The 26,559-nt window shown below is 40.0% G+C and overlaps 1 protein-coding gene across 3 annotated transcripts in view; it reads left to right on the top strand.

The window, feature by feature from the left end:
- The window catches only part of LOC131038431 (BAG-associated GRAM protein 1), a 214,435-nt gene that overhangs the window by 74,434 nt on the left and 113,442 nt on the right, over nucleotides 1-26,559 (top strand). For all 3 annotated transcript variants that reach the window (XM_057970869.2, XM_057970867.2, XM_057970870.1), the window contains one exon: nucleotides 24,893-24,968. In XM_057970869.2, coding sequence (XP_057826852.1) covers nucleotides 24,893-24,968 — 76 coding nt within the window. The remainder of the gene's footprint in view (nucleotides 1-24,892; nucleotides 24,969-26,559) is intronic.

Here is a 26,559-nt window from a genome sequence, read left to right as displayed (position 1 = left end):
AGAGTTTCAGCAACAATCTTAGACTTTTACGAAAAATAAGGGAAAACCAACCCTTTAAATAGAGTTTCAAAACTTCGATGAATGGCCAAGATTAAAACAAAACAAGTGGCCCAGATTCATCAATACAACATAGTACCCATGGCCATAAATGGGAGGCAAAATATCAACAACCACCAAAGGAGAAATAATAACTACCCAAAAAGGCAATTAATAACTACCAAAAAGCAGCTCAAAAAGTGCACATGCACGAAGCTCAAGATTTACGACTGTTTTGGCAGTTAGAAATGAACTTTATGCCCAAAAAGTGCCTTTTAAGATTTTAAAAGAATCTTGCACTTTATGAAAGCACTTTCTCCTTTTCTGCTGTAGACCCTTTTTTAAGAAATTCATCCTCGGTGTGCAAATATTCCTTCCAGAGGTCTCGACCTGCCGCACATTCTGCCCGAACATAGTCTTGAAATCTGATGCATAGCTGGATTAACACCATGCTTTGAGGCATAGGAGGATGGCGTATTTTGTATTGCATACCCTCCAAGTGGTGATCTACATGCTTTAACCCATCCTTCCAGTCGGACTGATGAGCCTCAAAAGATAAAATGTCTGAATGCACTCCACTGTCAAAATTCCAGGTCCTCCGTGGAGTATGCGACCTTATCAATTCTCAATCTATCCTCCCAATCTGGTTCTACTTGGTCATTGGACAAACTATTTTTCCAGCCCAAAACCATTGATCGGAGGATTCTTCCACCAAGATCCCTCATGTTTTTCAAGATTTCCTCGCATTCCTCTTGCTGTTTATTAATGTATCTTTTGTTTCATTCTTCACGGTGGCGGTCCAATACCATTCTTTAAAGATGCTGATGTCATAGGGATCCAGGATAGCAGACAATGTGGGAATCTGCGCGTGGGTCTAGAAAAGAGCCCTCATGAGGGGAAGAGTTGTACCAACCAGCTCATGAACTTTGAGACATTCCCTCTTTACCTTGAACAATTTGACCAGAATGGTTTCTCGGTGGTGGGCCATTTCCTTTACATCTTCAATGATCCGCTCTCCCTTTTCCTTAATGTCTCGAATCCATTCCTTGACAGCTTTGACGGTATCACGTACTCCTTCAAACTCTGCTGTAGTCCTTTGCACCAATGCCAATGGGGGGACATGGGATTCAGGGGCGTGTTGCAATGGTTTTAGCAGGTGATCAATATACCCCTCAGCCTGCTCAGCACGAACTCGGTACATGTTTCTCTCAGCAGTTATCTCGTCGAGTTGCCTGAGCATATTTTGCACGGAGTCCTTGAACTCCTCCCTTTCTTGTTCTTTGGTGGCTTGCCCTATCGGGATAGTTGTAATGCTATAATCGGCGAACGCAATTTGATTTGCTGGCTTATCGACAGGTGGGGTAGCGATATGGATGGTGCGATTCCTCTGCTCATCCTTGGTGATCCGGGAGTAGGTCTTGGGCTTTTTCTTCCCTTTGGACTTTGTTTCCCCTATGCGAGAGAAAATATCCTCCAAGTCGATAGGCGGCTTGACGACTGCTTTGCGCTGTGCCCGAGCAACTAGCCAATCTTGAGGGATGGCCTGCTCGGATGTTATGGCCAAATTTCCACTCTGCTCCTTAGAGGTCTCCATTGGCTCACTGTCTATCTGCAATTGATCTGTCATAGAAGGAACAGATACTGTATCTAGCCCTTTATTTATAGCTGAGTTCCCCTACCTCACTGAACAACTGTCGGGTATCCCTATGTGATGGTTGCTCTTCAGTTCTGTCGGGCTCGTGGGTCTCATCCGCCTTTCGTTCTCCTTTGACGATGGTGTCATCTTTGCCGACACTATTCAATTGTAATTCATGGCGACTCCCCTGGGTGAGTTCATGCATATCAGCCTCTTGATTAGTCCTCAACTTGATTTTTTAGGTTCACTAGAACCAATGATCCTTACCTCTGCATCTAGCTCATCTTGTGCTGGAGGATTATTAGCCTCGAATGCATCAACATTGCTCTGAGAGGGTGGAGCAAGTATATAGTCAAGTTCAACTACATCATCCTCGGAACTGGGGCTCTTGGATGACGAACTGACCTCTAGCCTTCTAATAGGGATCTTTTCCCTTCTAGCCCTTTTTGACGTTCGAGTCCCTCTATTAGCTCTGGCTTTCTTCCTCTTTTTGGGTTTCTCAACTTCTACCTTCGGTGCACTTGAGGCGTCCTCATCTTCCGAAGACTGGGAATCGAGACTGCCCATCATATGGTATGTAAATTGAATTCCTTAATGGGTTAGTCTCTCAATTTGCTGGTGTCACCAATGATCGGTGTACCTTCCTGGAGCTGCCATAATTGCCTCAAAATCCGTAATCGGATCCTGAGACCAATCAATGCTCGGCGAGAGGTACTTTACTGCTTCAAACTCCTGAACCTGCAAGCAATTGCCAGAATCTGTCACTTGATCTGAGACCCGACGTTATTCATAAAGCCGCATCTGTTGGACACTTAGCCTGGAATACTCACGTCGTCAGAACAATTTTTCCAATAGTCTTCAATTGATTCCTTTGCTCTGTAGCGCCTGCCATAGGCTCTTTTTGCCAAATTGTCATGATCAAAACATTTCCTTGGGAAATGTTCCTGTAGGCCATAAGATGCTAACTCAGCAAGTGACTCCTCGACTTGTACTGAATTCTTGAAATGTACATCGAGGTTACCCAAAATCATAGGGAAGGTGAATCCGGACTGCTTATCTCTGAGTAAGCTGCCCGCTGGATGTGCTTGCCTTGCAACTTCCACAAGAACTAGTTTGTCTGTTGGATAGCGTGGAAGTCGGAACAGAGCTCCCTCAAAGCCGGCTATCCGGATATAGGTGAACCTAGGGAATTGAATCAACCAGGCGCCATATTTTTTACCAAAATGGTAGCCTACTCTGAGAGCCTTATGTGCAATCCCCCTTGCATCAACCTGACTAGGCGCATTGTAAAGGCGTCATTGACACGCTCATATTGACCAATTGCGTAAGTAGGGTTGTTCTTTTCCCTCTGAGCTATGTCATAGTAATGTAGTTGAGGATAGCAGTTGTACACCTTTACCTGATTGGGCCCGTTCCCGATTTCACCCTTCTTGATTAATCCTATTAGTGGCTGGTGTCGGGCGAACATATAAACTAGGTAGGAGGTCATGGTGAAGTACTTCTTTTCTTCAAGTTCGACCATCTGTGTATGAATATTATCACTGATGATCTGAGTCCAGTCGAACTTGGATTTCCCGGCAAAGACCTGCTCCGTAAAGTAGAACATCCTCTCTTCAAAAAGGTTAGACTGAGGGAGTCCCATAACCCGGTTGAGTAAGGTGACCATATCACCACGCTCATTATGAAAGTCACTTCTGGGGGTCCTTTTACTGATTCTAATACTCAGAGGCCTTCTCTCCTTATACCACTCTTCATTTATCAATGTCCTGCATTTAGTAGGGTTTATGTCATAAGCAACTTGTGCTTCATCTATGGTTGTAGCAATGGGATTATCCGGGAATGGGATGTCAAATGCATAGCCAATGGCCTCAGGTGTGAAATCAGCTAGCAACATATTTTCTAGAACCACTAGTCTGGTCTCCGGCTGATAATGTTGGGCGGCCTCAACTAGTAGCTCATAATTTTGCACGGATGGGGGAAATCCTGCTGCCTGAGCGATACCACTTTCCACCATCCGCCTAGGCTTGCCATAGGCGTTAGGAGAATATACCCGGTCTCTGAAGTCCTGAATGTCTATGTGGCCCAAATGAGTATCACCTATGTTTTCCCATATGCTCTGGACTCTTGACTCCCTCAGTCCTCCTCTCTGGTATTGGTACTTCATCTTCTCGCCTTTATGGGGAATGTCAGATTCAGAGACCTGAGATGTTCCGGTTGCACTAGGTGTCTTTGAGGATTCTACTGCAGATTTAGCCATTTATCCTGCACAACCGGACGTGGATTATGAGACGAGATGAAGGGAACAAACAAGTTAGTCAAAATAGAGGATGATGTTAGCACATTAGGATCAATGGAAAACTGAAATTTGAAGAAAGTATGATGCTTCAGCACAAGAGCCCGATTAAATTGGAAGTGAAATGCTATTAAGTTCTTTGTTTAAAATCTGTCACTTGGCTATAGTTCAGTTTTTCAAAATGTTCAAAATTTCCCCAAGTCTGAATTTTGACATGCAAGGTTAATTTTGGCAGGTTTGCTGTTGCACTACGTTTAATGTGACCAAATTTGCATAAATAATGATTGGAGGAGAGAATTGCATCATACCTGGCTAACTGTCTAATTGATGAAAGAACTTCGGGGGCTCAGGCGCTTTTGCAAAGGTCTGCGCCCTACTTTTCTTTCTCGCGCGATATTGGATTGCAAGGATTTTCGTGAAAACAAGAGAGTCTAGCACTCTACCTCTTTCGTGATTGGTATTTTCGGGCTAAACGACATTCTGGAAAAACTCTAAAGTTAAACTTTTATACCAGTATGGCGATACTCGGGGCAAAGGGCCACTTTGCAAGACGCCTCTTCTACTTCGCGATTTTTTTTTTTGGTAATTTGCGGGCCAAGCAAGACGGAATGCACACTTTTGTAGTCTTCAAGCTAGGAGATTTTCGCGAGGTTAAACAAGATGTAATGCAGACTTTGCAACTTTCAATGCCTTCCTCTTGCGATTTCGGACTGGGGGGACTTTTGCGAGGTTTAAACAGCATAAAACGTCCTTTCCAAAATGTTGGTTTTTACCTGCCCTTGCCCAAGTTCGGTCCGAATAGCGATTTTGCGAGTTTTCAAACTTGGACGCTTTACCTCGGGGCGAAAATCGGCTAATAAGGTGGTTTTGTAAACTTTATGAAACTTAGGCGTTTCACCTTTTCGGCCCACAGGGCGATTTTAAAAAGGTTTATCGTTATAACGTTTTATGACTTTCACACTTCTTGCGAAATTCGGCCGATAAGGGACTTTTGCAAACTTTATGAAACTTAGGCGCTTTTACGTTTTACTCCATGTGGTGGATTTCGATCGAAATGGATATTTTGAAAACTTTCTATTAAGTTTGATGTATTAACTCTGGCCCCTGATATTTTGCCTAAAAGGCCTTTTTGAAAAGGTTTTTAACATTTGACATTTGACTTGCTTTTTCGGCCCATATGGCCCTTTTGCAAACTTTTCAATTAACTTGCCTTCTTAGCATTTTTGGCATTTTTGCAAACTTTTCAATTTGATGTTTTCATTCTCTTCGCCCCAAAGTTCGGCCTTTAAGTGACTTTTGTGAAGGTTCGTAAAAGTTTAACTTTGCCCTTTGATTTGGCAAAAATCAGCCAAGAAGCGATTTTTGCAAGGTATCAACTTTTGTTATAACGCTTTAACTTGCATCTGGCGAAATTCGGGCCGACGACGACTTTTGTGAAGTTTTCTTCAAGTTTAACGTTTTAACCTGGGCCCCGAAATTCGGCCTTTAAGCGACTTTTGCGAAGTTTTCGTAAAACTTTAACTTTGCCCTCTGATTTGGCAAAAATTGGCCAAGAAGCGATTTTGCAAGGTATCAACTTAGGCGTTTTACCCACCTAGCAGATTCTCAGGTTTGTGCCAAAATTAGTTTTCCTTGGATTGATTTAGATTGTTCAGATTGCAAGGCTTTCTGCGAAATGGCCCCCAGCCCACGTGACTTAAAACACGCCCTTTCTTCAATGACTACAAAGCTTACTGCTTCACCACTTCCTGGATCCCAACAAAAGGGACAGCGGACAAAATCAAAATCAAAACTCAGCAGGACGAAGGCTGAAAACCAAAGAGGGGGACCCTGTCGATGACAGGGAGTGTGTGCAACGCACAATAGTACTGCGTGACCGACACGTCCCACAACTCTACCAAGTCTGTCGTCAACTGATCCTCTCGTGCCTCTTCCTCAGTACTTTCTTCGTGTGTGTCACTGTCTACGACAGTTAATTGCTGGTTGAATGGCCGACCCATTATTTCCTTCCGCCTGCAGCCATAGTTATCTCCAGGTTAGTACAGGCAACGACGCCAAAATGTTTAGTCTTTACGGTGAGGTTGGTAAACTCACGGATAAACAGAGATATTCCACACGTACCAACAATTCATATAACAAGAACATTAACATATATTAAAGCATAAATAACAATTACAGAACAACTATGGCAGAATAATGATATCTTTATTGGATTCTCAAATATGCCTTTACAATCCTCCCTTGCCGAGGTTCCATCCATACATTATATAGACTCGACAGTGGGCCAAGTTGCCAATCGTCACTAACTACCAACTACCCCACGGGAACCTCTCGGCAACTCATACATAACAAAACATAAAGTACCCAAACCAACTATAAACTAACATGTGTTATTGACCCTGAACAATGGTGTCAACAAAAATTAAAAAAATTAAAGAGGATTCAGTGAGTGAGAAATTTAAAAAAAAGGGAGTTATGAAAGTGCCCAAAATGAAAGGTAATGTTGGTGCCAAATTGGAAAATATTAAGAAGTATGGAGGAGAGAAAAATAAAAAATTAGAAGTGAAAAATATAAGGGCAAAAATTAAAAGATTCTAATATTTGCACGCTTGGCCATGGTATCATTTTTTGCGAGAGAATTTTTTTTATGTGTGACAAGCTTTATAATTCATTCTTGGTAAGGAGGGCATGACAACTTTTGGTGAACAACATTGTAATAGCTTGGCGATGGCATCCCCCGACCGTCATGCTGTACGACAAGGATTCAGACGCAAGACCGTACGCCACAAACAATCTTCTCTGTCTGTACAGAGAAAGGGATACTTGGTCATACGAGAGCAATCCATATGGAGAGAGGGATACTTGGCTGTATGAGAGCATTGAACCAGATGAGGAAAAGATTGGTAGGCTGTACGTGAGCAAGGCAATAGAGCCGTGTTGTTTGAAAATTTTGTACACCCGTAAGGACGTGCAAAATTGTGGTTTCAACCACAACACGTGAGTATAAACTCTCCTAATTTAGGGAAGGCTCCCCCTTTTTTAACACTTAACTAAAACTAATTTAATGCAATATGGGTAGGACAACAACCTTTTCTTTTGTTTCAGAAAAGATTATGTTCTCTTGTCTTCATAGAAAAGAAACAAAAACTTTGAAGGAACAATAAAAGTAATTTAAAATAAAACCAAGAGAGTAAATGAAGTTTCCTGAAAGCACAAAGACCTCTGTCACTTCCTTCGGGACGGGAAAACAACAAACGAGCACAAAGTCTTGAGTTTCTAGATTCCTATCTACCATTTTTCAGAATAATGAAATAAGAACAATGTACAACATATGGCAGCGCAAAGTTTGCAAGTATGATGCACCTTCAAGTCACTTTAGATGGGAATTACTACAAGCACAAAGTCTTGCAACTCTCCTCAATTTTTAATCACAAACTAAACTAATTCAATCTTCATTATTTGCAGCACAAAGTCTGCAGATATTTAGAGTGAAGCTCTTTTCAACAACTTTCCACAACCTTAAACAAGTACAAAGAAATTTTCCAATATGACATAAAAACAAAATAGGCACAACGTATGGCTTCAACACAAAGTCTGAAATTCCAACTCTTTGATATTACTTGAAAGAAAATAGTTTACAATTACAATGCTCAAAGTCCTTATGAGTGCAAAATTCTGCAGAGTTTTTTTGCTTGTCAAAAAGATAAAGATTACATAGAGCACCCTCGCGTATATATAGGGGAGGGGCTGAGAGCAAAATTTGGGAGAAGTCTAACTAAATAATATTTTTTCCACAACTAACTAACTAACTATGACTTATTCCAACTATAGTCCTAATTTAACTCAACTTGTAGTTGTTTTACATATAATTACATTTTACAAAATTACAAGTGACAATTCACTTGTAAACATGAATTCTGATATTACATGTAAATTGTTGAAAACAAAATGCTTAAAACAAAGATTAAGTGTCATGAGACACTTTTTATTCTTTTCCATCTCTGGCCCTGAAAGACTGGAAATTACTGATGGATCTCTGCAACTCATTAGGATTAGGACTTGTTGTATTCCTAGCAACTGCAATAGTCTTAATGATAACATCATAATATCTTACTGTTGCCTCCCTATGCTCTTCAAGAACAGTTTGCATTTTATCGAACCATACTTGATAGCTTACAAACTTATGGATCAAATCCACAATAAACCGTTCTGACTCTAGTGCCCGACAAAGACTTGATACTATTTCAGTGACTACCAAATCTGCGGTGAGCAACTCTCCATCATGACTTAGAATCTTGCAAGACTGAAATATCCCGAACTAGGATATTGTTTCAAATCTAATTTGGGTTTTCAATTTTTGCCATGTTTTGCTTCATTTCATTGCAAAGTAACAACATGCAAACTTGCAAACTAAACATGTAAAGGAAACGATATAGATTTCCAAGGAAATAAGCATGTTACAAAGACAAATCTATTGATATTGATTCTGATATAAAACATGCATGATCATTTGAAACGTACAGATGAAGATTGAATGACATGCAAGAAGAGAGACCTATGCAATGTGTAGCTGCTGCTGTAGAGATGTGCCAATACCAACATGCAAGGAGGAATCAATATCAACCAAGTCTACAAATAATTGCTGCAATATGAAGAATGATTACTGTCCAAAATTGGAGAAGCTGCTACTACTTAAGTACCCTAGCCGAAAAATCTCCTCCAAAACCTGATTAAAATGATGCCAATCTGCTAAATGATGAGCCCTGAGTGAGCCCTCCTCTCAAGTAGTGTTGGGTTTCCTTCCAACCTACGAATATCCAAGGGTTTCCATCCTCAGATATGGCTGCTACTGTCAAACCAGCAACAATGGAGAAATTATCAAGTATCAAATCGACATATCATAATGCTTGGAGAAGGAAGGAAACCCCTTAAATAGATTTTCTAAACTGCTTTTGGACCTCAAAAGATCATAATGTGTGATTTTTAATAATTTTTTCCCTCCAAGAAGTTCGTCCCACTTCTAGAAGGCTTAATAAATGTTATAAGTTCATTTTAACACTTTGCCTTCATGATAAAGTCACTTTATATTTTATTACCTTCTTAATAAAGTCGCTTTATGACTTTATTTCATAACTTATGTCATTTTATTTTTATAATTTAATTTTATAACCAAAAGTGAATTTTCCCATATTACTTTATGGGCTCAAAATAATATTATTTATTTCTCCATCAATAAATAATTGACAATGCCAGCCTCTCATCCCTTATATCTCCAAATCAGCCTGTTGGAATGATAAAAGAATAGGCTAATTAACACCTGAATGATCACTGAGGATAAGGGGACATTACAAAGACATCTTGTCAAAATTAGAGTATGTCTTGTTCAACTTCGTCACTCATTTCAAGTGTAGCCTGAACATCTTTGATGAGGTCTTTGATAAACATTGACTCGTTTGACAAAAGTTCATCAAATTCTATATATCTCTCTCTGCCAGGTATTACCATATTGTCACATAGGATTTTCTAATATGATCTGATCCATCTCATGCCAGATTTTCTGATCTTTCTCAATTGAAACTAGACTTTGGTTAAAAACTTCCAAAGTCTGATTCAATTTCAATTTCGCTGTTCTTACATTGCTCATTACATGCAATGCTTTCCTTACCACTTGTGTACTCTGATCAATCAGCTGATCTACCCAAGAGTCAACTGCCTTGGCCTTTTGAGCAGCTTTCTCCAATTGTTTTATAGATTCTTCAGATGTGGAGGAGGTTAAAGGATCAACTTGTTCTGAAGAATTAGGGATCTTTTGGATCACTGTGATGAGCTGTGAACTCTTCTCTTTGAGCTCATTGTTCTTTGCTAGCAACTCATCATAACTTTGGACCAATGAAGCAATTGAATTTGTGGCATCATGCATGATACTTGTTGTTTCCCAAGTTCGACCCTTTTGAGCCTGTAGTCTGACAGCTGCATTTATTTTGGTGTTTCTCAACTTGGGGCTTTGGCACCTCCACATATTTCATTTTGTTGCTATCTACTACCACTTGCGAAATTGTCTTCACTTTCTTATTAGCCATTGGCTTTGGTCTCCTGAGCTGATGGAAATCAAATATGTCCGGAGAGATCTCTTGCTTCTTCCTTTTGGGTGTGATTGAACTCAACGAAGGGGGTAATTCTAATGAGTTCATATCTGAGATGGCAACTGTGTTTTGTGAAGAAACAGGCTCAACCTGTACCGCAGTTGTCACTCTAGGAGGAGCTTCTGTCTGGACAATGACAAGCGTCTGCTCAGATGACAAATCATGACCTTCTTCTGTCATGAACTTATCAAAGCCCGTGGAAAAAGTATCAATCTCACGTTGAGAAACATTAGACTAGATGGCATATGAGGGATTCATATCAAAGACATTCTCCAAGCCACCGCGAGAGGTCTCAACAAGCACTTCTATGTTGGTAGAGGCAGATATACTTGGTTCCACAGGTTCCACATGAACAGTGAAGAAAGAATCCACATCTGTATCAATTGGAGACATGGGTACATTCAATGATAATTGGGGAAGGGCTGTATCAGGAGACACCGAACCTACAAAAGGAGGTGATCCTACTGTATTATCCTCATGGGTATCTGTTGACGTGTCTAAAGTTGCGGAACTACGACTTCATCCGGCCAATGCAGAATAGAATACTAAGAATCCTATCCTCTCTTGAGATAAGGAAATTCCTAATGCTGTGTGAATTTGTTCAATGGGGATGACCTCAATGTTTTGGTTGTCAGGTCTTGACTGCAGGATAGCTTAGTAGTTGATGTGTTTTGCTGGAAACACAAAGGGGACTTACGGTTAGACGGAATTGGTTTCGTACAGGTTCCCTAAAGTTTTACAATCCTATATCATCTGATTTGCTTCTAATTGATGTAATTTCAGCTTGATTGGAGGGTTTCTTTAATGAAAAAGGAAAAAGGAGGGATAAGGATAAAGAGTGAATAAGAACAACTAACTAATTTTAACTAAGACAACATATTTCAACACATAGACGGAAGTCTTAAAATAACTAGAAATTACTTTGCCAGCCGAATAGCACAACTAGGTAAAAACCAGTGCAATCATCTAAGGATTTTGAATTTTCAAGCTATTATATACGAATGATAGACTCTTACACCTATTTATCCAAATCTAATAACCGAACTTATCACAAAAGGGGCTTCGACTAACCATGCAGAGGAAACAATAATCAACTATTTCCTAATGGTATGAACCAAGATTTTCCATCAAATATATGCATAAATAACTGTTTGAAATTAAATACAGCTGCAAAAATATGAAATAAATGGAGAAGAGGACCATGCACTCACAGTAAAATAAACACAACTTCAACATCCATTAAATCCTGTATATATTTCGCTAGAGTTTTTGCAACAATCTTTTTTTTTCTCTTTTTCAAAGGAGGAACTAACTCCTTTATATAGAATTCCAAAAATGGATGAATGGCCAAGATTAAACTTAAACAAGTGGGCCAAATTCATCCTCTATCAAAACTGCCCATACCCATAAATGGGAGGCAAAATATCAACAACAACAAAAGGAGAAACAATAACTACCAAAAAAGGTAATCAATAACTACCCAAAAAGCTGCTCCAAAAAGTGCACATGCACGGAGCTCAAGATTTACAATTGTTTTTGGTAGTTAGAAATGAACTTTATGTTTGAAAAGTGCTTTTTAAGATTTAAAAAAAAAGAAACTTGTACTTTAGGAAAGCACTTTCTCCTTTCCTGTTGTGGACTCCTTTGTAATAAATTCGACCTCGTCGCGCAAGTACTCTCCCCAGATATCCCGATCGACTGCACGCTCTACCCAAACGTAGTCTTGGAATCTTAGACATAACTTGAACAATTCGGTTGTCGGAGGCATAGGAGGATTAAATATTTTATAATGAATACCCTGTAGGAGGCTATCTACATTCTCTTGCTCTTCCCTCCAATATGATTTATGATTTTCAAAGCATGATATGTCCGCCTATAGCCTACTAGCAAAATCTAGGTCCTCCATGGAGTAGGTGACCATGGGTTTAAGCCTGTCCTCCCACAGTGGTTGCACCTCATTATCTATCATACTACTTTTCCAACCGGGAACCATTGATTTGAGGATCTTTTCACCAAGATCCTTCACATTTGACAAAGCGTCTTCGCACTTATCTTGCATTTTATTGATATTATCCTTCATGTCATTCTTCGTGCTGAGAATCCAATACCATTCCTTGAAGGTATTGGCATTATAAGGATCTAGGATAATATCAATAGTGGTGATTTGAGAGCAGGTCCAAAATAGAGCCCTAATGAGGGGCAATGCCTTGGCAATCGCCTCATGAGTGTTATAACATTCCTTCCTTAGCTTACACATTTTTATAACAGTAGATTCCCTATGGAGAGCCATTTCACATAGGTCTTTAAAGATTTGCTCTCCCCTTTCCTTAATGCCTTGAATCCATTCTCTGACGACTTTGGCGGTATCACGTACTCCTTCATACTCGGTTGTAGTCCTTTGTGCCAATGCCAATGGGGGAACATGGGATTCATGGGCATGTTGCAATGGTTTTAGCAGGTGATCAATATATCCCTCAGCTTGCTCAGCACGAACTCGGTACATGTCTCTCTCAGCAGTCAATTCGCGAGTTGTCTGAGCATATTCTGCACGGAATCCTTGAACTCTTCCCTTTCTTGCTCTTTGGTGGCTCGCCCTATCGGGATGGTTGTAATGCTATAATCGGCCAATGCAATCTGATCGGTTGGCTTATGTGTAGGCGGGGTAGCGATATGAATGGTGTGGTTCCTCTGCTCATCCTTAGTGATCCGAGAGTAGGTCTTGGGCTTTTTCTTACCTTTGGATTTTATCTCTCCTATGCAAGAGAAGATATCCTCCAAGTTGATAGGTGGCTTGATAGCTGCTGTCCACTATGCACTAGCAATTAACCAATCTTGAGGGATGGTCTGTCCAGATGTTATTGCCAAATTCCCACTTTGTTCCTTGGAGGTTTCTGGCTTGCTGCCTATCTGTAATTGATCTGTCATAGAAGGAACGGATGTAGTATCCAATCCCTTACTCGTAGTTGAGTTCTCCCCTACCTCACTGAACAACTGTCGGGCATCCCCTTGTGATGGTTGCTCTTCAGTTTTGTCGGGCTCCTGGGTCTCATCCCCCTTTTGTTCTCCCTCAACGGTGGTGTCATCTTTGCCGACGCTATTCAATTGTAATTCATGCTGACTCCCCTGTGTGAGCTCACGCTTACCAACCTCTTGATTAGGCAGAATTTCTCCCTCAACTTGATTTCTAGGTTCAACGGAGCCAACGACCCTTACTTTTGCATTTGGCTCTCCTTGTGTCGGAGGATTATTAGCCTCGAACGCATCAACATCACTTTGGTAAGGCGGAGCAGGTATATAGTCAAGCTCAACTACATCATCCTCCAAACTGGGGTTTTTCGATGACGAACTGACTTCCGGCCTCCTGATAGGGATCTTTTCCCTTCTAGTTCTTTTTGTTGTTTCGAGTCCCTCTATTGGCTCTGGCTTTCTTCCTCTTCTTTCTGAGTTTCTCAACCTCTTCTTTCGGTGCACTTGAGGTTCCCTCATCCTTCGAAGACTGGGAATCGAGACTGCCCATCATATCGTATGTAAGTTGAATCCCTTCATGGGTCAGTCTCTCGATTTTTTGGGATAGCCAGTGATCGGTATACCTTCCTGAAGCCTCCATGGCCGCCTCAAAATCAGTAATTGGATCCTGAGTCCAATTAATGCCTGGTAAGAGGTATTTAACTGCCTCAAACTCTTGGACTTGCAAGCAATTGCCATAATCTGTTACCTGATCTGGGACCCAACGGTACTCATAAAGCCGCATTTGCTACACACTTAGCCTAGAATACTCAGACCGTCGGACCTCATAGTCATCGGAACAGTTGCTTTAATAATCCTCAATTGATGTCTTCGCTCTGTAGCGCCTGCCATAGGCTCTCTTTGCCAAATTGTCATGATCGAAACACACACTTGGAAAATTTTCCTGTAGGCCATAGGATGCTAATTCAGCAAATGACTCATCAGTTTGCACCGAATTCTTGAAATGCACATCGAGGGCACCCAAGATCATGGGGAAGGTGAATCCGGACTGTTTCTTATCTTTGAGTAAGCTGCCCGCTGGATGTACCTGCCTTGGGACTTCCATAAGGACTATTTTGTCTGTCGGATAGCGTGGAAGTCAGAATGGTGCTCCCTCAAAGCCTGCTATCCTAAGGTAAGTGAACCGGGGGACCTTATGTGCAATCCTCCTTGCATTAACCTGACTAGGCGCATTGTAAAGGTGTGATTGACACGCTCATACTGACCAATTGCGTAAGCAACACTGCTCTTTTCTCTTTGAGCTATGGCATAGTAATGCAGTTGAGGGTAGCATTCATACACCTTGACCTGATTTGGGCTGTTCCCGATTTCACCCTTCTTGATTAATCCTGTTAGTGGCAGGTGTCGGGCAAACATGTAAATTAGGTAGGAAGTCATGGTGAAGTACTTCTTTTCCTCAAGTTCGACCAATTGTGTATGGATATTATCGTTGATGATCTGAGCCCAGTCGAACTTGGACTACCCAGCAAAGACATGCTCCGTAGAGTAGAACATCCACTCTTCAAAAAAGTTAGACTGAGGGAGTCCCATAACCCGGTTGAATAAGGTGACCATATCACCATACTCGTTATGAAAGTCACTTCTGGGGGTCTTTTTACTGATCCTAATGCTCGGAGGTCTTCTCTCTTTATACCATTCTTCGTTTATCAATGTCCTGCATTTAGCAGGATTCATGTCGTAAGCAACCTGTGCCTCATCTATAGTTGTAGCAATGGGATTATCAGGAAATGGGATGTCAAATGCTTCCCCAATGGCCTCAGGTGTGAAATCAGCTAGCATCATATTTTCTAGGACCACTAATCTGGTCTCTGGCTGATAATGCCTTGCAACTTCAACTGCTAGCTCATAATTTTGCACGGATGGAGGGAAATCTGCTGCCTGAGCGATACCACTTTCCATCATCCGCCTAGGCTTGCCATAGGCGTTAGGAGAATATACCCTGTTTCTAAAATCCTGAATGTCTATGTGGCCCAAATCAGTATCACCTATGTTCTCCCATATGCTCTGGACTTTTGACTCCCCAACTCCTCTTTGGTATTGGTATTTCATTTTCTGGCCTTTGTGGGGAATGTCAAATTTAGAGACTCGAGATGTTCTGGTTGCACCAGGTGTTTTTGAGGATTTTACTACCGATTTAGGCATTTATCCTACACAACCAGATGCGGATTACGAGACGAGATGAAGGAAGTGAGCAGGTTAGTCAAAATAGAGGATGATGTTAGCGCCTAAAACCAAAGATCAAATTGAATTCGAAAAAAATGTGACGCTTTAATAAAAGAGCTTAATTAACTCGAAGTGAAACGCTATTTGAAATAAGAAATTAAGCTGGCTCTGTTTAAAATTCGCTACTTGGAGTGGGTTTTAAAAAAATGCCACTTCCGACTAATTATGACGGTACGGGCGAATGTTCAATTTTGCTGCTCAAGGCTCGGATGTCTTAATGATTGCCAATTTTCACACTTGGAGAAGAGTTTTGCCTAAGTTCAGTTTTTTGAGATGTTCAAAATTTCCCTAAGACTTGGAGAAGAGTTTTGCCTAAGTTCAGTTTTTTGAGATGTTCAAAATTTCCCTAAGTCTGAATTTAACATTTCAACGTCAATTTTCCTGACAGGCTTTGCTTTTGCGCTATGTTTAGTGCTTTGTTGGATATCTTTTAAAAATAAAATTATGATCTACAAAATTTCACCATCTGATTAATTCTCCGATCCACTGTTTAAGCTTTATGACCAATTTTGCACAAATTAAAGATTCAAAGGAGAGAATCAAATCATACCTGGCGAATTGCCCAATTGATGAATGAACTTCGGAGGCTTAGGCGTTTTTGCAAAGTGTTGCGCGTTTCCACTGTTCTCTCCTGCGCGATATTGGATTGCAAGGATTTTGCAAACTTGCTGAGGTAAAAAATGCAGCCTCTCTATCCTTTCTAACTCGCGCATTCGGACTGGAGAAGCGAAATGAAAATGCAGAGATAAAACCCTACCGCGCAAATTTGGACTGGGAGGGCCTTTTGCAAAGTTCGAAGAGTTATAACGCCTTATTCTGCCTTCGTGACTTTCATGTGTGCCAATTTTCGAGGTTTAACCACTAAAATGCACACTTAAAAAGTGACGCCATGCCATATGCCTTGCACTTTCAACGCGAAATAATGAAATGCAAACTCTATGATTACTAGAAAAAAGATGTTCTTCCCTATGCCTTACGCCATATTGGACTACATTTGCTGATTTTCGGGTCAAGGGACCATAAAATGCACACTTAAAAAGTGATGCCTGGCCTCTTGTGTTACACGTTTTACCGATTTTCGGGCTGGGATGATCTTTTGCCAACATAGTAGAATGCCCTACTATTTTACTTTTCAGGGCAAAGGACCCATTCGAAAAGTTTTCATGTTACGCAATTTTCCCTAACTCATGCTTTTCGGCCTGGAGAAGTGAAATGAAAACGTTTTAAAAAGTTTGCCTATTTTCTTGTATTGCGCTATGTTTAAGTTGTTTATTTTTCGGGCTAGAACCCACTTTTGCAAACCTTTTGAAAAAACGCCTTCTCATGCATTCTCCATTTTCGGGTTGAAAGGCTTTTTCGAAAAGTTTTATATTTAACTCCTCCCTTCATGCCCGAAATTCGACCTGAAAGAGCCTTTTGAAAAGTTTTTATATTTCTTGCGATTTAACTTTTGGGCGATTTTCGGGTGGGAAAAGAATTTTGGAAATGTTTAAAGTTATGACGTCACCTCTCCTTTATTTGCAAGTTCGGGTTAAGAGGCCAGTTTATAAAGTTGAGTTTAACGCCTTACAACCATGACTTGCAATTTCGCTTAACTTGCTCAATTTCGGGCCAAAACCCATTTTTGAAAAGTTTTCAATTTTCACTTACCTCATGACTTGCGTGATATTCACCCTCTTGCTGAATTTCGGGGCTAAATGGAGTTTTTAAAAACTTAGAAAGTGAAATGCCCTTTGCAATTTCGGGCTGGAGGGTCATTTTGGAAAGTTTGCGTTTTACTTGCTTTTCTATTATTTTCGGACTGGGAGGTGAAAACGCAAACTTTAAAGTCTAATGCCCCTTTTATATTGGCACTCCCAGTTGTTCTGCCGATTTTTCGGGGTTTAGAGAGCTTTTGCAAATTTATGAAAATGCCCCTTGTAATTGTAATTTTCGGGCTGGGAAGCGATTTCGAAAAATTTTAAGTTTCACTTACCTCAGAACTTGGGTGATATTCCTTTTCGGCCTGGAAAGCACTTTTGCAAGCTTTAAACTTTTAGCATTTTCTTTCTAACAAGCGATTTTTGGGGTAAACAGGGAGTTTGAAAACTTAGAAAGTGAAACGCCCTTTATGTCTGCAATTTCGGGCTAGAAGACCCTTTTGAAAAGCTTGACCTTGAAACCAAATTTGGCCCTTAAAGCGATTTGCAAACCCCGGGACAACTGACACCCTTGCCTATTTAGCCGATTTTCAGGCTTGTGCTAAAACTTAGTCTCCCTTGGATTGATTTTAAGCATTTAGATTGCGAGATTGTCTGCGCAGGAATCCCAGACCATGCGACTTAAGACTAACAGATGCCCCATCTCCTAATGGATACATAGCTCATTGCTTCACTACTACTTGTTGGATCCCAAAATGGCGGATAGATATCAAATTGGAAACTTGGCAGGACGAAGGCTGGAAAAGAAACGAGGGGAACCCTGTCGGCGACAGGGAGTGTGTGCAACACACAACAGTATCACTGTTAGCATCAATAACCTGTATTTGCACTTTGGCTTTTCCTTCTTTTTCAGTGACACTTCTGGTGGAGGAATAACCAAAGCTTTGCTGACCTTCAGCTTGATTCTAGTGCCAGAAGAGGAAGCACCTTCTTTAGACTTAATCCTGACCTCAGACCTTCGCCCGACAGGTCCAGTTGAATCAACTTCCGCTCCACCTTTGATCTTGATAGTCTTGACAATATTGTTCTTCATCCAGGCATTGGTGTCTGCGAGTATGGGCTGAAATCTATCAAAGATAGAGTCACATTCCTTCTTTGATCATTGAAGAGAAGGAAGAGGAGCTTCTGCAACTCTTTGCTCTATGTATTCTGGGTCGAGGATTTTACCATCATCCACAATTCCTTCTAGGATCTTGTTCAAATCAAGATCTACAATCTGCTCCAAGGTGAGCCATCTGTAGTCCATCCTTCTGATATATTCTTCAATACGAAGATCAACCCATATATCTTCAAGGCGATGAACATGAGTGAAGGCTCACTTGATTTTGTCCTTCATCCCTCAATAATCAAAATCTTTCCTCTCCTTCAACTTCCTAAATTTGATTTCTTGAAGTTTGGTCCCCATTGTCTTGGCTCTAGCTGAGGTGTTTAAAGAATACCAACCAATCTGCAATGGATTGTGGGAGGAAATGTTGATACCTAACTTGTGATAGGCAAGTTGTATTGTGTGAATTGCCATCAGCTGTCTTGCCAACTCCATCAGGATGATCTTGTCTGTAGCCTACCTTGGTAGCATGTACGGTTGACCTTTAAGGCATCCAACTCTCATATAGGTGAAAGTTGGGAATTGCAGAAACAAGCACCCGTACTTATTCACTTTCTTCCAAGCCACCTCAGAGACTCTCCTGTTCTTGAGTGTTTTGTCAAAAAGACAATGAAATGTCCAAAGAACGCATGCTGTACTCTTCTATAATGAATTCTACTGGGCCTCAAAGTCAGCTGATCATAGTACTTCCATACTGGCACTAGCAACCTGTCACCCTTGGTAGAAAGCCTAGGAAATTGTTTGAGTGACACTGCGATATACACTAAGTAGGAATTCATATAGAAAGTGAGGGTAGTGGGAACTTGCAGCAACTGCTCACATAGGTTGTCGCTGATGACTTCTCCCCAAAAAATGTGGGATTGCCCCTTCCTCATGATCACAATATACTTATACATCCAAATTTCAAACACGTTAGAGTGTCTCAAACCCATTATCCTGTTGAGAAGGGTGATCATGTCACCAACTTCTTCAATGAAGTCGCAGCGATATAACTTGGGCCATCTGGAAAACAAGTCCTGGGAGTAGTAAACCACTTAGCATTGATGTGTCTAATGAAGTCAGATCTTCTTTGGTTATAATGGTCCAAGGCGCTTTTCATTGTGATGTCTGCATACATAGGAGCTGCGGGGACTTTGAAAATCTTATCAATGGTCTCTGCATCTAACCTGATAATGATGTTCCCATCATCATCTTTGATGGTTCTAGTTTCTTTATCAAAATGAGATGCACATGCCAACACGAACTCAGGTTCTAGGGCAGGCACTAGGAAAGATGAGACCGAATGAATATGGCTGTTTAGAAGCAACTGCATCCCATGTGTTGGTGAGCCTTCTGTTCTTTCCAAGAACTCGGACATGTCCACATGTCCGATCTCTATATCTTGGATCTCATCAGTGAGAGAGACCACCTGAGTGGGAGCAATCTTATTCTGGTATTTGTCATATTTGTATTTCATTTTTTTGTTTGAAGGAGATGCCGACTATTTTGTCATCAAACAGGAATCTACAACTCTGTGATGAAAACTTAAGAGGGTAAGAACATCTTCAGCAGCAATCGGGGATTCCATAGTCTTCAAACCTTGAAAACCAATGCTCACACCACAACTTGGGAAGGATTTTATCATGAAACAACTTGGACTGACTCAAAGATGCTTTATGGATGAGCTTGGTGTAATATCCCTTGCTGATTATGGCTTTAAATGCTGAAGATAGGCTCAAGGAATATTGTCAAATAGTTGTCCTCAAACCTTAAACCAGCTGTTACTAAAATCTGATTCCTTTTTATGGCTCAAGGTATTATGTCAAACGACTCACACACAAACAATAGGCTGGCTGTTCTGAGTTTCAGATTGATAACCTTGCGTGTTATTGACACAGGGAAGGCCTTCCATAACTTTGTGTGTTATTGATGCTGATGCAGTTTATGTTTGAATACATAGATGCAATGCAAAGAACTGATAATAGGTTTACTAATAAAGACAATAAAGAACCCATACGATTCATCACATAGAGCTAGTGGTCATTTTGTCAAACATATAGCATGCAACCTCAGATTGGAAATAGACTTTATGACAGCAAATGTAAAGCTCAGAACCGACATCCTTTATTGGATGCAAAATACCAATTACAATCTATCGAGCTATCAAGCTTGCAAGTATGTGCATTCACCCCTATACTCAGAAAATAGATATAGCTGTCTGTAGCAGCAAAGACAACAACTAGTTTTGCAATGCAAATCAGTTACAAAATCAAAGAATGAACCTGTTTGGAAAGGTGCCCGATACTGATGTGAAGAAGCAAGCAATACCCAATACAAATGCCCATATACTGTAGCGGTATTGTTCACAACCACTGTAGCGGTATTGTTCACGACCACTGTGGCGACGACATTGTTCATGACCACTGTTCATGTCACCTTCAAACTTAGGAAAGTCTTCAAAACATGATGGAAATGATGGTCTAGTCTGAGGAAAATGATTGGTCAAATATCCAGAATGATTTGTCCCTTCTATCAAATGCAATGAACATAAATGTGAGTCTCATGTGGTCTGATCAACCTTCATTGCAGACCTGTATGAATCTGAGAACCAACTCCAAACTTCCCAAAATCACCTCCAAATTACTCCTAAATGGAATGCCTATCTGCCCTCAATAAATGAATGCGAAAACTGAAATCAATCAACCCACAAATGAAGGCTCCATACCAAACCAAACTCCTTGGATGCTGTAACAAAGCTCAATAAGCCCTATGTGAAAGACTACACCACAATGCAACCCTTTGGAGGATCTTTCACCACCTTAGTTATGCCAATCTATGGGAGTTTCCGTTCCCAAAGATCAAATAGGTAACCTGCAGAAACCGTAGGCTCCACAAAGCTCATAAACACAAGAGATGTCAAATATTCAATGCCAAACAATGAGACTCATCCCCTATTTATTCTTTTTCTCTCATGGATCAGCCTCTCTTCTAGAAGATTCCCTTTATAAAATAATATTTAATTGCATCTTAAATTAATATTTAATTGTACATTAGATAATATTAAAATATCATTATATTATAAAGTGCAACACACGTGTCATCATACATGAGAACACATTATCTCACCAAAAATCATATAAAAATAGAATGTGAAGCCACAAGCAACTGCCCAAGCGCCCCTCTTATCAACTCCTTGGCCTACGAGGGTCAAATAATAGGCCAAACGCTTATGTGAACTGATCCTCATGAAAATGGGGACATTACACTTGGACAACGATGGGAAGAAAAATCGGATCTCATGGGGGTGACTGCAAGTGGAAAATCTTTCACAATTCGCACTTGTAATCTAGTCTCCAAGACTCCACTGCAAGTGGAATAGTAAAGTTTGAAGGCAAGTAATGATGGATACTTGTAATCGGGTCTTGGAATCCCGATTACAAGCGACTAGTATATGATGTAGTCTCCTGGAAAGCATTTTTGGCATGGAGGGATATGACTGCAAATGAAATGAGCTCACCAAGTTAAGGTGCAAAGACAATTTTTAATACTTGCACTCGGATCTTGGAGACCTGATTGCAAATGTGCAAAAGGAGGGTAAAACAATACATCTCTTACTTGAAGTCGGGTCTTGAAGACCTGATTGCAAGTGAAAGGTATTTGCATTCATCAACATTAAGGCTTGCGGTTATATGAAGAGGATTCAATTATATCCTTTGAGCAACATGGGGAAGCAATATACTTGAACATGGCTTAGACACATGCTTTTTTCTTGGCAAGGAAAGACAATACATCACTGGTAATCAGGTCTTAAGGACCCGACTTCAAGTGAATTTTGGAAAGACATCTTAGCTTGTAATCGGGTTCTCCTAACCCCACTATGAATATGCAATGACATCTCACTTGGGAAAAACTTAAAACATCTCACTTGGAATTGGGTTCATAGGACCCGATTACAAGTAAGATTTTTAATAGTAATAGGCGATTGAAGAAAATAAAATTCTTCACATAAGATCAGCTCCTTGAAGAATGATGTTGAGAGGGTGCGAATCGTGTGAACTTTGAGTGAAAGCGCAATAAACCCGCATTGCATCTTTAGAGACATAATACAATCTACCTAGTTGCTTGCAATCGGGTCTATAAGAACTGATTGCAAGCAACCAAATATAGACCCAATTGCAAGCAATCAAAACATGGAAAAAACCGACTAGAGGAAAAAATGCAAGGGAAAGAAAACCAAGGAAACATAGAATACGACCAGCATACCAAAACTAAATAGCGGAAACCCTTGCATCAAATAATCAAAGAAATTGAAAAAAAAAAGGAAAACCATACCTGGAAAAAGAAATACGCTCAGCCAAGAAACACGACTTAACCAAGAACAATAATATTTGAAAAGAACTTCTCGAGAGATCTTATAGCCAAAATGGAAGAAAGACTCCCCCTAGGATGCAATCTCTCCTTCCATAAATGTAAAGCCACGCATCCCAAGGAAAATGGTAACAAAACAAAGAAAATTCATCACCAAAACTTGTGGTCGGGTCTTAAGGGATATGAACGCACGAGTGCAAGTGATTTAAAAGAACATATTTAATTTACAACTCATTTACTTGCAATTAGGCCTCTAGGATCCGATTACAAGTTAAAGACTAACTTGCAAGGGCAAAAAGAAAGGTAACACTTGTAATCGGGTTTTGAAGCCCCGACTACACGTGACTAAAACACACATAAAATAACAAAAGACTTAAAACTTGAATAAATCGGGCTTCTAATGACTGATCATGAGTAATCAATGTTACTTGTTCTTTGGAGGAAAAAACCCCCAAACTTGCACTATAACTTTCAAAACCTGATATTTCACTAGGGGCGCAAAATGAAAGCTTAAAACAATAAAAAACTAACCAAAGAAAACCAAAGAAAACTCAAAATAGGCATAATTTGAATCAAATTTCAACCTTGGAAAGCGTGCAAAGGGATACGAAAGCATGAATTTTAATGAAAAATTCAAGGGGGTTGGCCACATTTTTGAAAACCAGAAATGAGGACAACAAGCCGTACAGAAAAGAGGACCACACTTCGAATGATGGAGTGAGATGAAGTAATCCGTATGGAAGGAAGGACCACACGTCGTATGGGGGAGTGGAAAAAGTAAGCCATATGGAGGAGATGAAGCTCCATCCAAGCTCGACAAGTCATACGTAAGGGAGCCGTATGAGGAAAGAGAACCGTTTGTAAGGAGAAGCAACGAACCAAGCGTGAGAACAAGTAATCTGTACGACAAACAAAAAGTGCATGCGAGCAATCCATATAGAGGTGAAAAAGGTGGAAAGAACACACTGTACATGGAAGAAGATGAAGTGGCGGGTGAGCCATTTGTGAGGAAGCCGTATAGAAGAAAGAGGAGGCCGTACACGAGGAGTACACCATATGGGCAAGTGGGGAGGAGGTCGCATGAAGAACAATTAACCAAGCTGTACATGAATTCTATGTTGTATAGGAGGAAAAGTTGCAAGTCATACATGGAGGTGCCACCTGGGTTGTACTGGATAGACCCTACCGAACAACAAGTTGTAACAACTTTTGGGCCATACACTGTACGGTCATCTTAGTGCCATCCTTTTGTACATCTTAAGCATGTAATGGAAGGACATGTCGTCTTGAAATCTCACTGGACAGTACGCCTTGAACATAATTTTGATATGAAATCTCAATTTTCTGGCTTCATCAACATTGCTATTGACATCTTAAAACAATTAGGAAAATGATGTGCACTATGGAGTTCCATGTGGTTTTGAAGGTCTAAATTTGGTGTTGGTGGTAGAGGTTCTGCCCCTTGACCCCACCTTGTATTTCTATAGGGAGCGTGCCCAGGGTACTGTGTTGGGACCTTTTGAGGGGCGTTGTCCCACAACCCCGCAATGGACGCTACCCCTTGACCCTAATGGGGCCGGTGCCCCCAAATCCTCACAAGGGGCATTGCCGCCAAACCCCCATTTGATTTGGCAGGTACACTACAAGTTGGGGTTGTCCAATATAAGTTATTGTCTACACTCTTGTCATACTCTTGTCATTAGTTTTCTCGAATATTACTTGATCTATACTTGTCATTTGGAAGACGAGTTTTTCTTTTGTGGGGGATAATGTAGTTGGCATAAAATGTCTATTGTTTGATAATATTGGTTATTTGCCATTGTATTAATTGTTGTATTAAGTGGGTTGTCACTCTCTGGTAGTTAATGTTTTGGTTGGTTGACGGTTGTGTTCCTCTTGGCAATGGTCGGGTCCTTTAAATATGTTGTGTAGTATGGTATAGTTGGATCAATTGTAATCCTTGGCCAGCCATCTCTGGTCTTCTTTGTAATAATTTCATGTGCAAATAAAGATATATATTACTCGTGTATCTGGTATGCATTGTTATTTTTATTATTATTTCTTGTTTTTAATTTATCGGATATAGCAGTAAACAGCCTTCATTCTTATGTGCTTTGATAAAAAGGAGGTATGAATGAGTGCTGAAACACTTGGAAACATAATTTGCAACTATCCATTCATGCCTAAATTATTATATTCTATGAGATTGAATTTTAGGTTTTGATGAGTTAGTTCTCCTTTTGTCGTTAGTATCATGTTCTTTTGTAGTCTTCTTGCATATTAATGAGAAAACGTACAACAAGTATCGGTGGATGAGACACCATGCGACTTCAATTTTAGGATAGCCTTTGTTCTTAATGTTTGTTTATTGTTTGTGTGCAGTTCCATGGTCCCTGGCTCAAGGAATCCTATGTGGGGAGAAGAATTTGATTTTTATGTGGAAGAACTTCCTGTACAGGTACCTATAATATTTTTCTTGCTGTGTAAAATTTAATAATTGGGAACACAAAGGGTGCATATTATTATGTTTTCTAACAACTACAAAAAATTATATTCACTCATGACATCTTTTGTTTAATCAAATTGTGTTAAATGTGTGAAACATCAAAGGGCTTGTGAAGATCATAAGTCCACCCAATAAGGAGTTTGATCACATGGGAATGCAACAGTGTAAGTTGTTTGAATTGTTTTAGGGCATTCTTATCTGAGTTGTTGAGCACATGGTTTATGTAATATGACAGTAGTTTTGTGCAAGCTTGTCGTATAAAAACAAGCATATGTGTAATGGTATGCGTATACATTATAGTATTTCAATGTGTACCTATGGTGAGAGGATCTTGTGGAAGGCATGCAGTGGGATGTGTGATTCACATATTCCTTTGCATTGATCACTTGAGGAGTGCAATTAGGCTAGTTGATGCTGCTAAAGGAAACCTTTTTAAGTGTAAAGTAATCTCATTCTTGAGGTAATGCATTGAGTTTGTGATGCTTTGGAGGATCAGTTTTTCCCAAAAGTTTTTTCTCACGGTACACCTAGTGTTATCTTTGTGTTTATGCATTGTTATATTTTTGCATTACGGATTCTGCATACTATCTACCAGAGTTTCTCTCATAGAGGACACTCCTCTTAGGGTTTGTGTGATATGGTGAATGTAATGTCCCCATTTGGGATATACCTGGTTTTTGCCCAAAAAAATAGCAATTCCAACAAAACAATATATTTACAAGAGTATCCTTTCACTAAATTACACAATAGCAATTGAATTTAGTAAAAATAATCAATTAACATCAAGCAAACTGATAATGAAGATTCTTTTTGTAAACAACATCTCTTAGATGCACCCTATAGCTTATTGGGAAAGCACAATAGGGCGCTGGGAGACTGTCATTCACAACTAAGCCCAGGAGTGCTGAACAACCAACCAAGTCAATCTGACCCCTTGGTCCACAAGTAATCCAAATCAATGCGTGGTCTACTTAATTGAGGGAACCCGTACACCTGCATCTCCCTATTATGTTTCCTTGCCACTTCCTAATATGATTGCTTTATTAAAATCAAATGAATAATTACTAATCTAAGATTCTTGGTGGATTCGCAAGTTAATTAAATAAATAAATATGTTCTTTACTAAATTTGCAAACTAATAAATATTGGATTCAAACATGTGGCATACCAATTACTTAAGAAATATAATATTTTGCTTTATTTCACTGCTTATAATTTCAGATTACTATTCCGATTTCTTACTGCCTTCTTATCTAGATCAGATCTCACTCATCAATGATTTCAGTAATGAATAATTATTTCATTCCTAAATTTATATCATATACAACTTACTGATTCACAATCAGATTTCTGCTTTTTATTTTCTATTTCCTGATTTACCATCCAAAACAATCTCCAGATAAGATTATTTATTTTGATCTCCTCCTTATTCCATTCCTTGATCCTTTCTGGATGTCTTTCCCAAATGAATGGATCTTCCTTTTATATCTCATCGTATGCCTTTATGAATGGAGTTGTTGATTCAAAGGAGGGATGAGTTCTC

This window comes from Cryptomeria japonica, chromosome 8, assembly GCF_030272615.1.
Source record: "Cryptomeria japonica chromosome 8, Sugi_1.0, whole genome shotgun sequence".
In the NCBI taxonomy this organism is placed as follows: Eukaryota; Viridiplantae; Streptophyta; class Pinopsida; order Cupressales; family Cupressaceae; genus Cryptomeria; species Cryptomeria japonica.
Note: the sequence above shows the minus strand (reverse complement) of the source record. Positions and strands in the feature narration are given on the sequence as shown.